Source organism: Mugil cephalus, chromosome 3 (genome assembly GCF_022458985.1).
Source record: "Mugil cephalus isolate CIBA_MC_2020 chromosome 3, CIBA_Mcephalus_1.1, whole genome shotgun sequence".
Lineage (NCBI taxonomy): Eukaryota > Metazoa > Chordata > Actinopteri > Mugiliformes > Mugilidae > Mugil > Mugil cephalus.
This window is the reverse complement of record NC_061772.1, coordinates 20,508,639-20,522,389: the sequence shown is the minus strand read 5'-3', so window position 1 is coordinate 20,522,389 and position 13,751 is coordinate 20,508,639. Positions and strand designations below refer to the sequence as shown.

The 13,751-nt window shown below is 41.9% G+C and overlaps 1 protein-coding gene across 4 annotated transcripts; it reads left to right on the top strand.

The window, feature by feature from the left end:
• Window positions 1–612: 612 nt before the first annotated feature.
• nr1h3 (nuclear receptor subfamily 1, group H, member 3) lies at window positions 613–12,937 on the top strand. 4 transcript variants are annotated; one of them, XM_047580567.1, is made up of 12 exons: window positions 613–737; window positions 2,682–2,883; window positions 4,311–4,379; window positions 4,613–4,695; window positions 4,951–5,190; window positions 6,253–6,519; window positions 6,635–6,840; window positions 6,926–7,105; window positions 8,389–8,488; window positions 8,767–8,880; window positions 8,970–9,064; window positions 9,388–12,937. In XM_047580567.1, the coding sequence occupies exons 4-12, from the start codon at window positions 4,653–4,655 to the stop codon at window positions 9,532–9,534; spliced, it is 1,392 nt and encodes a 463-aa protein (XP_047436523.1). In that variant the 5' UTR covers window positions 613–737; window positions 2,682–2,883; window positions 4,311–4,379; window positions 4,613–4,652; the 3' UTR covers window positions 9,535–12,937. The 4 variants fall into 4 exon arrangements, with proteins under 4 accessions (XP_047436523.1, XP_047436520.1, XP_047436521.1 ...); XM_047580564.1 differs by lacking the exon at window positions 4,311–4,379; XM_047580565.1 differs by lacking the exon at window positions 4,311–4,379 and having other exon boundaries at window positions 2,682–2,888.
• The last annotated feature ends 814 nt before the right edge of the window (window positions 12,938–13,751 follow it).

Here is a 13,751-nt window from a genome sequence, read left to right as displayed (position 1 = left end):
CTCTGACCTTTTTTGCGTACTGAGTCTAGGAAAGTCGACCAGTCCAGTTTGTGATCGAGATGTAGACCTTATAGGTCTGAACCACCTCTGCACCCGCCCCATTGACGATTACAGACTGATGATGGGGCCTGGATCTCTGGAAATCCACTACCACCATTGGTTATGGATGAACTGATCAGTAGGTGGTTTGCTCTGTACCATGAGACAAAGTTGTTCACCAGATTCTTGCACTCCTGCTCCTGTCCATTAATGATGCATCCCACAATTTGCAGTGTTATCCGAGAACTTCTGCATATGACATGACTCTGTGTTGTGTTTGAAGCCAGAGGTGGACAACAGTCCCCTGTGGTGCTCCAGTTATGCTGAAGATGTATTTATAATTAAGTATTACAATGATGACCAACACTCTTTTAGCAAATAATAGTTTTGCTTTCTGTGAACAAAGCTTTTAGTTACAATTAAAGTATTGCCACGTTTACTTAAGGTCCTGAATACTTCCTATTCAGCCACGGCTGATATGAATATGACACCACATGTATAATATCTTGACGTGAAGCGGTGCCTGCCTGTTAGACCAAACCCCGGGCAGTAAAAGCCCACGTGGCCCCACTGGTCACATGACGTCAGTGCGCTGGCTAACGGCTAACACGTTAGCTTCGGTTGTCAAGAAGAAACATAGGAGCAACGTACGGACGCAGTACTCCAACTAACAACCCTTCAAACTCCCTAAGTCTTTGGTAAGTTGCGTATTCATCCTTTTGTCATTTCCTCATGTTGGATCCGCGATGTAAATTTAGCTGAGCTGAACTTGTTAACAGGGAGGAGTTTCTTTTCGTGTGCGGGGTGTTAGGCTAACGACACTGGCCTTGTTTGGATTCACCATGAAGCTACTAAACACCAACAACCCACCGTGTTTTAGTTCATATCAGCAATGTAAGAAAGACGAGCGACTTGGCTAGTATGCTGCTAGCTACGCTTCTTCATTTCGCGTTTCCAGTTAAAACAGGCCTAACTAATTAACTGACTAATTAATCGAAAGTTAGCAACGAATCTGTGGTCAACCGCGAAAAGGGAAAATGATACTGTCAGGGTTCAGCATTACCAAAATATCAATTGTCAGGTGCGTTTTTGACTTTCAAGTGTTTACATAACATGATTGCAACACAGGGCTTATGTCACTGTTGCTAATTGCTAACCAGGTGCAAGCTAAACGATTTAATTTGAACAAGTTTATTTTTATCTTTCAGCTTGCTTAATGTCTTTTGTGTTGCCGTATGTGCGTGTCTTTAAAAGAAAGCCCCAAAATGTCTCATTCCCACCCACATGCAGTTGGTTGTTTTTCCTCCCATATGTCCTCGGTGTCTTTGTGTGGGCGTGTACAGAGATGCCAACCATTGCACCTGTTGTCAATGCAGGATACAACACGTCTTCTTTATTCATTTACCAATGAACTCACTTGATTCCCAGCACATCTCCGCCCCAATCGTTAATCAGATGAGAAGAAGTGAGAAACATCTGGGTGGATCTGCAACCTACGAATTTACTTCTTCTTCTTTGAGCTTTTTATGAGAACAACGTGAAGCCAGTGATTCCTGAAAGTACTGACTCCTTCCTTTCACACCGAGATGTTGCTGAGTGTGGTAGTCTGTTTTTGCTTCACCGTGGAGAGTAGCATCCGTTGTTAATCTTGGGACTTTGACAAAGAGGCATTTCCCACTCATTCATGCTGACTGCATTTGTTCACCGGTGTTTGATTTTCTCACTGGATGCTGTCTTCTCACAGTCCCCGTTACCCGCCGGCATATTTGCTGACACTGACGGCTGTTGAGGAATTTCAGAGGTTTCTCAACAAACGCTACGACCTGTAGCCCCAAAGTGTTCACTGTATCATAGAAGACCAAGAAAAACAGCACTTGGCGTTAGCTCAAAGAACACATTTATCGAATAAATAACGGTTATCGGGAGATTATGGTGGTTTTGCGTGAGTCCTGTCATGAATTTCTGAGGCATAAAACCGTGACGTTGACAAAAAGGCGTCCATCTTGTTCCTTATTGATCCTATTTGGGCTTTCATTTCTTTTCCAGCGGTGTATGAAAACATGCTCATGGTCAAAGGTGACTGACTGATAAGATGAAGGGGACATTGGACATTGAGCGGAGAGATCAGGGTGGGGATGACATAAGGTCACAAGCAAAGGAGAAATGTTCATCGACCCGCATAATTTCGCTGCGCAACATGATCTCCTGTGATTAGCACCGTGATTAGTCTCTTAAACAAATTACCAAGCATATTGTAGTTGTTGCAAATGATTCCAGTTCAAACAGAGACTTATAAACTGCTCTGCTGACATTTGACATATTGATTCGTCGTTTCTCAATAATGTGAATGTTTGATCTGCACTTGGCACCCTCAGTCTTCCTCTTTCCATTAAATGATTGATTGGTCAGGTGGTTTGAGTGACGGCGGATTGGGACCTTAGGCGGCAGAGCAACATGCAGGTTTTACTTTACGACAAAACCGTGAGAAAAAAGGTTGGATTGCTACAGCCCTGTGTTGATTTGAGAGTCAAGCAAATGACCGATAGTAACCTATGGTGTTCCCTCTTTCACACTACCTCCTCCTCCTCCTCCTCCTCCCTCATGCTCCCCCCTCTCTGTGTTTTCCCTCCCGTCTCCCATAGGGCATTGTAGAAAGGGACTTGCCTTCTTTCCTACTCATCCTCCTCAAGACATGAGTCATTAAACGCCTGAGGAATAAGTCACTGGGGCATCCTCGAGGCTCATCGGGCTAGTCCTCCATCAACGCAGGGGTATTGACAGGCTGAGGTTGTGGACTCACATGGGCATGATGGATAGGCGATAAATAAGACGTCAGGTTCAGAGGTAAGGTCAGTCCAACACTGTGTCTTTTGCACTTTCATTTGAGCTAAACGGAGCTTTGCGTCAAAATACTGTAAAATAAAAGGCAAGCGGAGTGTTGCTCAATGTCACACTTTCTTGACTTATTTTAGCACAATATTAGCCAACAACTACGTAAATACAGTCACAGCTGCTGCTGCTGTTATTAAAAAAAGCCTCTTCATGCTAACACATCCACTTTTACCTTGGTGTGAACACGTTTATCTTGGACCACTTTATTACTGTAATATTAAGAAGCTTGAAGTAGCATACCGCTACTATAGCAGTTTTATTAGGGGATTTCCCTTTTCACTTCCGAACCGAGTTATGTAATTTGAATTAGTTTTATTTCCTTCTGTTTCGCTGTCTGAAGTTTTGCTGTTCGCAAAGAGAGATTCTGTAGAGATTCTCTAAACAGAATTAAACGGAATTATACCAAGTATTTTTTTATGGTTTTCCCTAATCTCCTGCTAATCTCAAGCATGACTGCCCCAATGTCGTAATATAATGCCTTTGTGTAAATGTATTAAGCAGGGAGTTGACGTTACAGTCATAAATGTGTCATAAAATATACTCTTTGATCTCGTTGAGCCTTAATTGTCACACAGTGTCCACAGGACCTTTTCCCTTTCTTTACGCTGGTTAAGAATAGCCAAGAATCATGCTTGTGTGTCTGCTGAATCAGTTTCCTGACATGTTTCCACATGAGGAACATGAAGTTTCATTTCTGCTTTTACATCCCGTTGGCTTACACACATTTTAATAGGCAGGATCTGAGCTGAGTACCACTCTTAGAGACCTTTCTAAGAACCGCGATATGATGCACACGGCCATAATATAATCACCCTGTCATTGGCGTCACTTAACCACATCCCTGTTTCAGATACGCACACATACACTTACCGGTACCAAGATTGTAAACAGGATTTAATCCCTACACTTCTGCTTATAACGGTGTCTTTCAGTTGGATGGAACGACATGTAGTTTTTAGATTTAGATTCAGATGTGAGCAGCTTGAAGAACAACACACTCTTAAGGAAAGTGTCTGTGTCCATCTCTTTATCTGGAATAATTGTCCTCTTGATGACTGGAGTTTGTGGTCAAACTGGGGCCACGTTGTCTTTCTAAAGTTTATGCCAGACACTTGATAACTTCACAAAGAGACCCCTGTTTTTTTGTTTTTTTTATTCTGTTTTTCTACAGACCCACGCCGCACTAATCCAACCGTCAACCCCAGATGTTCCGGTAGTCAGACCCCAAACACTGACGTGTTGAATCAGGGGCAGAATTAGTCGGTTTGGCTGTTAAACAATCAGATATCCAGAACCAGCGAAAATGACAAAAGCAAACAACAAAGTTCAATGAAGAACACGCGTCTGTGCCAGCTGACTATTAGCTTTAGTCTTTCCAGGTGCAGCTGAACCACCCTGAACCTTTTTGGCCCAGGCTCCAGCAACGTGAGGTCACATCACCAGTAGATGTAGGTTTTTTTGTGTGTCCGTACATTTGGGGCCGTAACCCATCAACCTAACTGTCCAATGTCTGTCCACGTGCGACCCTACGTTTTTTTTTTTAAGCTTCGAACCTTGTAACTGACACCAAAATTGAAAGTAAATAAAACGATGAATGAATGAGCCAGAATTAGCCAGACAGACAGGTACGTGCACATTTTTTTCAGATTGACCGAGTGTGCTCTTTGTTGTTATTGCACAGGTACACGTTGATTTCGTAATGACAAGCTGCTGTGCAGAAGATGTCCACGCTGTCTGTGACTGATGTCCCAGATGTTGGTCATGGTAAGGGGAACGACCTCTTTCACATCTATTAGTCCACAGTGTGAGATCATACTGGGCAGGATCTAATTCCTGCAACACGTCTTAACGTTACATTGTGCTTTAACATCTGTATAAACTTCTTTTTATAAGCTATGTGAGCATGTGTGAAGGCTTGTTTTTCTGTTCTATCTACATTCACGGTCAAAGAAAAAATACTGGTTTGATCTATAATAAATGAAGTCTGTGGTTTGTTTTGGATGCGCTTACTTCTGTCAGATGAGAGTAAGGTGTTTGACGGGGCCTCTGAGCTGCAGCTGGACTGCATGGTTGAGGAGAGCGGTGGAAACACAATGAAGCACGACGGCCTGCTGTCATTGACTGACCTCTCCCAGCCAGATGACTTCCCCGTCCCTTCTCATAACGGCCCTTCACTGACGGAGATGAGCAGCCCTCTGCCTGTAGAGCCCGGTGACATTAAGCTGGATCCAGCTGCAAGTGACACATCTGCCAGCATAGGTGAGATTAAAGTCCTTGAAATAGCTGCAGCAGCCAGCATAAATATTTCTGTTAACAAAATAAAAACTTAGCCTATATTAGCATACATATAACAATGCATATATTCTTTTTAATTACTTGATTAAGATGATATATAAAATCAAATTCACAACTAACATCATAATTATCATAATAGTGCTGTGGGGTCTGGCAGACTATCAAAGACGGTGCATTTCAGCTGCTCCATTGTGCAATACTTGGACTGTTTCGCCTTAAGCATTGTGAAGTTTCACTTCCATCCATGCAGGTGAAAAACTGACGTCACATGTAGCGTTGGTACAGCTAAGGGGGCGTTGCTTTTCGGTCTGGTTAGTACCGTTATTCTGTTTAGGTTTTGACCTAACAGTGTGTTGTTGCTACTGTAATCACAATCATTAGTCGTTGTCGGAGGACATCTGGACATGTGGATCACCGTTCTGAAAATTAAAACAAAAACATGAGCATGAAAAGATTTCATGGCAGAAAGTCCAGCTTGACTGAAAAAACAGACAGAAAATAAAAAGTTGCCACACAGTGTAACACTGGAAGATCAAGCAACTAAAACCTAGTCATGCTTTTGAAGCCAGGACAGGAACTAGCGTCACTTTTTACAGACTTTACACAGCGGCCCTACAAACAGGTGCGCAAACAAAGACAGAATGTCGGGTCGTCCCAGTGGACAGAGGCTACGGCCTTTGTTGCAGTGGTGCAGGTCGTGCCCTCTTCCTCTCACCCCATTACTGGTCTCTCTCCACTGCTGCAATAAAGACACAAAATCTAGCTTAAAAAAAAAACAAAACTGAATGCACCGTAGTCTGTTTACATGTCACACAAGTTAGAGTCATCTCTAGTGTTCATGACATTGAAGCTGAAGGACTTTGTCATTGTCATGCGTTGGGCTGTTCAACGTCTGACCTTGTGAAACTAAACAGATACAATAATTTTTTCATTAACTGACTGTAACCACGCAGCTGTTGCTGATACGCATCTAATATTAATAAATCTCCTTTTAATGTGTGTGTGTGTGTGTGTGTGTGTGTGTAGATGGTCAGCCAGTCAAGAGAAAGAAGGGGCCCGCGCCGAAGATGCTGGGCAACGAGGTGTGCAGCGTGTGTGGAGACAAGGCCTCTGGTTTCCACTACAACGTGTTGAGCTGCGAGGGCTGTAAGGGCTTCTTCCGCCGCAGCGTCATCAAAAGTGCCCAGTACTCCTGCAAGAACAATGGCCGCTGTGAAATGGACATGTACATGCGCCGCAAGTGCCAGCAGTGCCGCCTGCGCAAGTGTCGGGAGGCCGGCATGCTGGAGCAGTGTGAGTGTTTTATTGAGATTTCATTGCAGTTTTGGAAAAGTGGGAAAAAAAAAAAAAAAAAAGATACGTTTTTGTTGGAGAATTAGTCAAGAAGTGCGTCCTCTTTGCTCTGTAGGCGTGCTCTCCGAGGAACAAATCAGACTTAAAAAGATGAAGAAGCAGCAGGAGGAGGAAACGGCTCGCACGTCCGCAGTGGTCACGCCCACCCCCCCGCAGGAAGCACCGGCGCTGGACCCACAGCAGCAGGAGATGATCGAGAAGCTGGTGGCCATGCAGAAGCAATGCAACAAGAGGTCTTTTCTAGACCGGCCGAAAGTGACGGTAAAGGAAAACCTGTTTGTGTTTAGATGCCTGCTGTGAACGTTTAAGAGTCAGACTTAACCTCCCGACTGTTAATCCATCGCAGCCGTGGCCGCAGAGTCAGGACTTGCAGAACCGCGAGGTGCGTCAGCAGCGGTTCGCCCACTTCACTGAGCTGGCCATCATGTCCGTGCAAGAGATTGTGGATTTTGCGAAGCAGCTTCCAGGTTTCCTCGAGCTCACAAGAGAAGACCAGATCGCTCTGTTGAAGACGTCTACTATTGAGGTTGGTAGACTTATATTTTGTATAATATTTGTATATATTTGTATAATATTGTAAGAATCAGACTGATGACACATGAGCACTTTTATGCATGTGAAAAGAGAATTAATTGCACTTCAAAATATGCATGTGTAGTGGAGCTGCTACAAATAATTACCCTTTCATTTTATACGCTGATTATTTTCTAGGAGATTAATTCTTCACCACAAATTAATAAAAATACTCAAACATGTTCCTAATGTTAACTCTTTGAATAAAGACCCTATTTCAAACCTAAAGATACCATTCATCACAGAAGCTGAGATTTATTCAGTGTAGATTAATATTAGAAAAACATCACTTAACGTCACTAGCTGTGTTTCCATTACAGTCTTGCGCAAGTGTGTGTTTCCATTAAAAGGTGTTTTGCGAATAAGCTGTAATTCTCATAAAGTCTTGTCGCATAATATTCGATAATTCTCTTAAATTCTTGTCACTTCAAATGAACTGCCTCATCTTCAGTGATGCCGGTGACGGGGAAATGCAAATATAATTTTTCTATTGCACATTTGCAATACACTTTATAGTGAAATGTCTGAAAAAACATGTCATGAGAACATAAAAATGTTTTAGCATGTTTTTCAGAGGTTTTTCCTCTCTAGGTGTTTCTGTTACCATTTTTTTATTGCAGTATTTTGGTTTTGCAAATAGCAAAGGTCTTGTGCTGATTGTAATTGGAAAGGCTCCTGTATCATGTATCGGCGTCACTTAACTCTTTTGAGCATAAAAATAGTAGAAATCTATGTTGTGTTGTTTAATAGCTCAATACGTGCAAAAACAAGCCTCTTACAAATTGTAAATGCACTGAAAAGCATAGCCGTGCTAACCGTTAGCATCTGCTTTTGAGGGTTTTGGTTGAGTCGTTGCCTGAAAAACATCAGACAGATCTCTGTGTAATAATCAAAATAGTGACCAGACTGCTTGAGATGGTCCTGCGTAGTGTTTGTGCTGCTCTAGATGTTTCATTTTTACAAAGTGTGCATCTTATTGGATTTCTGTTTGATGTTCAAGCATGTCTGTCTGTGGGAGCCGACATAATTGGGGACAAAATTTCGAGTGGTGACCGTTTGACATGTTCCACACAAATTGCCATATAAGTGTAACTGAAGCCGCTTTGTTGCCTACTATGCATTTTAGTCTTTCTTTTAGCTATGTTGCATATTGTACACAAAGGATAATCAGATCATCACATCAGCGTGTCCTCACTTTTAACGCGCTGCTCACAAAGATGCGTTGGTCTTCCTCAGATTATGCTGCTCGAGACATCTCGGCGATACAACCCTGCCATCGATAGCATCACGTTTCTGAAAGACTTCAGCTATAATAAGGAGGATTTCGCCAAAGCAGGTGCATTTGCTCATTTCATCCCTTCAAATGTTTAGAGAAGATGTGACTGTCGGGCATCACTGATTGTGAGCCACTCGTGTGCTATTTCTTTTCTCACCCAAACTAAAGTGTAAACTACAAACTTACAATGAAGTATAAAATACTGTATATGAAAAAAAGAGGGGTTTGATAAATGAACCCATCTTGCCCTTAGTCAGCGTTTTATTGCACAATATTCAGTTCTTTAAAGTCGGTGACCTTATATTCCCTCGTCCCTGTTTCATCTCTTCCCTCCTCAGGGCTGCAGTTTGAGTTCATTAACCCCATCTTTGAGTTTTCAAAAGGAATGAATGACCTGCACCTGGATGAGGCTGAGTATGCTCTGCTCATCGCTATCAACATCTTTTCTGCAGGTCAGGATTTACAAACTACACACATCTCTCCTTTATTGTATTACTATACTAAATCAAAGAGATTAACCTTTTTTTTTTTTTTTTTTTAGATCGGCCGAATGTCCAGGATCACGATTTGGTGGAGAGGCTGCAACAACCGTATGTGGACGCGCTGCGCTCTTACATCATGATAAAGAGACCAAATGTAAGTGCCCTGTAGTGTAGATGACCTGTCCTCTTGTGACCGACAGTGTGTCATCGTAACCCGGTTGTCGTCATCACAACGAGCACATTGGGTCAGGCCTGAGGTTGCATGCTTTAGCTGAGCCCCGGCGGAGGGCTTAATAAGCTACGAGAGCAGTTGCTCGCCAGATGAGGCCGTTTTGGAGAAAAGCTGTAATGCAGCTGTTTTTTTTGTTTTTGTTTTGTTTCCCATGCTCTGAAAACGGGGCTACGGTTAAACATCCTGCTATCCCGCTGTGTGTTGATAACTGGCTCAAACGCGTCTTGTCTCGATAAATTCCCCAGGATCACTTGATGTTCCCCCGCATGCTGATGAAGCTGGTGAGCCTTCGTACACTAAGCAGTGTCCACTCGGAGCAGGTTTTTGCCCTTCGCCTCCAGGACAAGAAGCTCCCCCCGCTGCTGTCAGAAATCTGGGACGTCAATGAGTGACCGCAGACCTGACGTCACACTCCGCAGCCTCCCGAAGCCCGAGGCAGACCACTGACTCCTCTCTGCCGATCTGGCCGGGGATTGGTTTTGGCGCTGAGATTCATTTTATTTGTCCTTGTGGGAGGAGAGCATCATTGCCCTTTGCTCTCAAACAGACTCCTGATTGGCTTCGTGTTCACTAGGAGGAACGTGAACACCTCGATTTCTTTGAACTTTTTCCTTAGATGCTGACACGATTGTGGCGATGTTAAGTACCAGCATCCGGCTCCTTAGCCAGTCATCTCTGATTCAATATTTGTCGAAACTACGTCAATCTCTAGTGCAGTTCTATACTCTTCTTCTAACGATTCTAATCAGGAAGTGCTGAGCGGGTTCGAGGCTGTGGCTGTCTCAAACGTCAGGATTACATTTGCACGTTGAGTTGTGCAATAGACAGAAATGGAAACGGAGTCGAGTCGCGAGTCAGGAGCAATTCTGCCGTTCTCTTTATTAAGGTTAAACCGGTAGGTCATGTTGTTGGTGTTGTGCAGTGTGACATGGAAACGAGTAGTGTGTGTGTTCCCTCTGGGGTACGGTGATGTAAAGGTGGGTGTAGCTGCTCAGGTAAAGTAATGTGAAGTAGCCCTCTCAGAACTGGAGGCTTCTTTAATATCTCTTAGATGACTTTAGTTTTCTTCCAAGTGCATAAGGGACCCTTTTGGTCATTTATAGATGCCCATTAACTTTCTTGTAAATTGTGTATTTATTTTTCACACGGAAAAATGTAAAGGCGTGCACATGAGAAGCATCCACAAGATTGTACAATCGCATACTAACGCACAACGGAGTAAAACTTAGCAGGTGGCCGACAGACTCATTTACAGGAAACAGTGATTAGTGACAAGATCTTTTTTTCTTCTTCTTCTTCTTCTTCTTTAACGCAGTGCACTGGTACCTTGAAAAAGGTGGTACTAATGTGTCTTTAAATTCCATGGAAAGATTAAACGTCGAGCTACCGCCTCTCCTTTCAAATGAACAAATCCACAGTCTTGATTGAAATATCCCATCAAAACAGAAAGGACTGGTTTCGATTAACACCTCATTTGTCAGATGTGCGAGATGATTCGTTTCATTACAAAGAAATCTTTTTGTTTTTTAAATGTGTGGAAAGTTCATAGTCAGAATACTTTTAGTTTGGACAGGACATGGAGAGTTTTTGCAGCATTTTTATTTTTGATAATCTACTGTATGAGTGAGAAAGAGAAATCTAAATGTCTAATGGAGTATCTTTCTTCTTGAAGAGGTACACGTCAGCTTTAACTGGTCAGATTGTGAAAGCCTCGCTAACAGAAATGAACTAAAATCCTTATTAACGCGATGCAGACAACTGGAAAGGAGTAGAGCCGTTAAAAATGAATAATGAGCTTCGTGACTGCGGACATTTAGATGTTGATGTTGGCACTGAGTTTTCCATGCGTTGTCCTGAGCAGTGTGAAAACAACACCATGCAAATTTTTAGTCTTCATTGATTTGACTGTGCTTCTATTTCCATGTTTCACCACTGGACTCACAGAACAGTTACAGCTATTACACAAATGGTTTCAGGCATTTCAGCTTTAACAGAAGCATAATACATTAACTTGAGGGGGTAAAATAAAATTCAGAAACTGGATGCATGCACCTCTATAATACTGACATTTTACTTTTGTTTTATGCTTATTTTGCATTTTCATCTATTTTTTTATGGGTTAAAACAAATAAAAATGCATCAGACAGCTAACCCTTTTGCAGATGAGATGCATTTACTAACACAGGTACAAGTGGCCTCCTTGTAATTCTATTTCATTTGGTCATTTTGTAAGTTTAACAATGTTTTCCAACATTAGTCTTACGTTTCTTTTGAATTCATCACCTGTTAAAGACCTCACACCAGCTTTATTTTGTTTTATTTCATAAATCCACTTCTTCACAGCAGATATCACAGTAGAAAAAGCACAGCTGTTCTCTCTATTAAAGTGCTCTAATGAGCCTCAAAGCGGGTTCAACTAAACGAATTTCATTTTTGATTATTTACACCGAGACCAAAACGATAAAACGCTGATTTTGAAAACTGCCTTCATGCGTTTACAAGTAAACTCCCTACGAACGACCTCCCCTTTGAATGTTTTCACAAGATCCCACGTTGTAGCCTCCGACTCACCGGTTCAATTTGAAGGCAGCAGTGTTTCAACTTTAATGATGTAACTTCGTCTCTGATATGTTATTTTTTTTATTGATGTAATGGAGCAGGATTCAGTGCTTTAGCCCCTGATTTAACCCAGATGACCAGAACCTGTTAAATGAAATGAATTGATGTTGGAGGTTGTCCTTCCACATTCTTTACCAGCAGCGCTGTGATCTCCGGATTAATCACATAGACAGTGGTAACCAGAATGTGTCTCTTCCTCTTCCTGAACAGTAACTTGGGGAAAACACCTTGCAGAAAAAAAAGAAAGTCCCCACTTAAGTCATTTGTTGAAGCAAGAGCAGTTATACAAGACAATGTCTTTAGCTGTTTTTAAAAGCTGTGCTACTAAAGCTCAAACCCAATAGCAATGAATAATGCTCCAAGAATAAGAGAAGATGAATTTTTGTTCAGCGGGAGCTCACAAAGACTCACAAAGACTCAAAGTCAGCAACGTCCTGGCTTTTTCTAGACCACGTATTGTATCAAGCCTTTTGCCTTCCCTCCAAAATCTCATTTTGCGCGTTTCACTGATGCTCTAAATAAATGGGAACATATTTTTGTTACTTATTCGTCTTACCCCCCCCTCCCCCCCCACGCGATATATTTAGCTTTGTTTAAAAGAAGCAGATTAATACGAGGATGAATTGAATAGAGGACTGTGAAACCACAGTGGTGATTTGTTTTCCTTGGTTATGTAAAACATTTTTTTTTTTTTTTTTTTTTTTTTTTTGGGTTTGTTTGCAATGAAATGAGTTTTATTATTATTTTTAGTTTGATGCTTGCAATGGTTATCTTTAGCCAAACACTAACCAGTAAGTTTAAAAGTAGTCTCTGTAACCTTGAGGGGAAGTTTCCACCGTGCTCTCAGTCGAAACGTGTGTCAGTCGATGGAGGGAATTTGATGAACATATTTTTGTCACGGTGTGCTGTATCTAATCTAATGACAAAGCATCAGATGTTGGCTCTTAAAAGTTTTCTTGTGTACATTGTATGTTAATGCTGTAGGTATCGACATTAATTGTATTGTATATACTGTAATTGTTTGTTTTCTGATCTCATTTTAATTTCCGTCTTCTAAGGGTGACACTGTAAACATTATTGATATATAGAAATGCAAACCTATTTTAATACCTGTAACCCTTGAAGACCTTCTGTTTTGTATGTACAGTATAAATTAAAGCTCTGCTGTAGCGCTGGTATGTTTTCCAAAACTGCTGCTCTTGTGGGGCGTGGGGCCAAGATTTATTTGGTGGTGTGCTCTGATCCAACTCACGAGCCACTGTGCCTAGATTTAGTGCTTGTTGTGTTGTGTACGGGGGCACTACCCACCTAACAATTTTTGCAGACCATGTGCAAATTTAGATTAGTTTAGATACTTTATTTATTTTCCTGTGGGAAAATCACCATCCCATAGCTTCATCACATAGAAACATATACATTTACATTATATAGTAATATGATCCACCAACCTATCACAGAACCTCCTTCTGTATCACTTTGTCCAGCTATGAGGGGCCCCTCCTGGTGCCTGTGGTTTCTTTCACACTCCCCTTTCAGAAATGGTTAAAGGAACACTACAACGACTTTTAGGTGTTGTCTCTGCTCCCAATTTCAAGAGCATCTGAGGGATGTGTCCCAGCTTGCAACTCGCAGGTCTTAAAGGATCTACTGCTAATTTCTTAGTGCCAGATACCACAGCACCACTTCAGAGGTCTACAGGAATCCATGCTACAATGGGTCAGGTCTGTCAGGGCAGGGGGGACCCGTACAATATTAAGCAGGTAGTCATAATGTTATGGGGGCTTTGATGGTTAAATCAGACACCTTCTTGTCTTGGGTTATTCTGCTGATGCTGCATGGGTAATTTCACTTGGACTAAAATGTGTGGGGAGCTTAATTCGGCAGAGCCAGGGTGATTCAGTTTTAAATATATATTTGGTCACTTTCAGCCCTGAAAAGAATATGTAAAAAAATATAAAACAATGTAATATTTATAATTAAAAAAGGATAG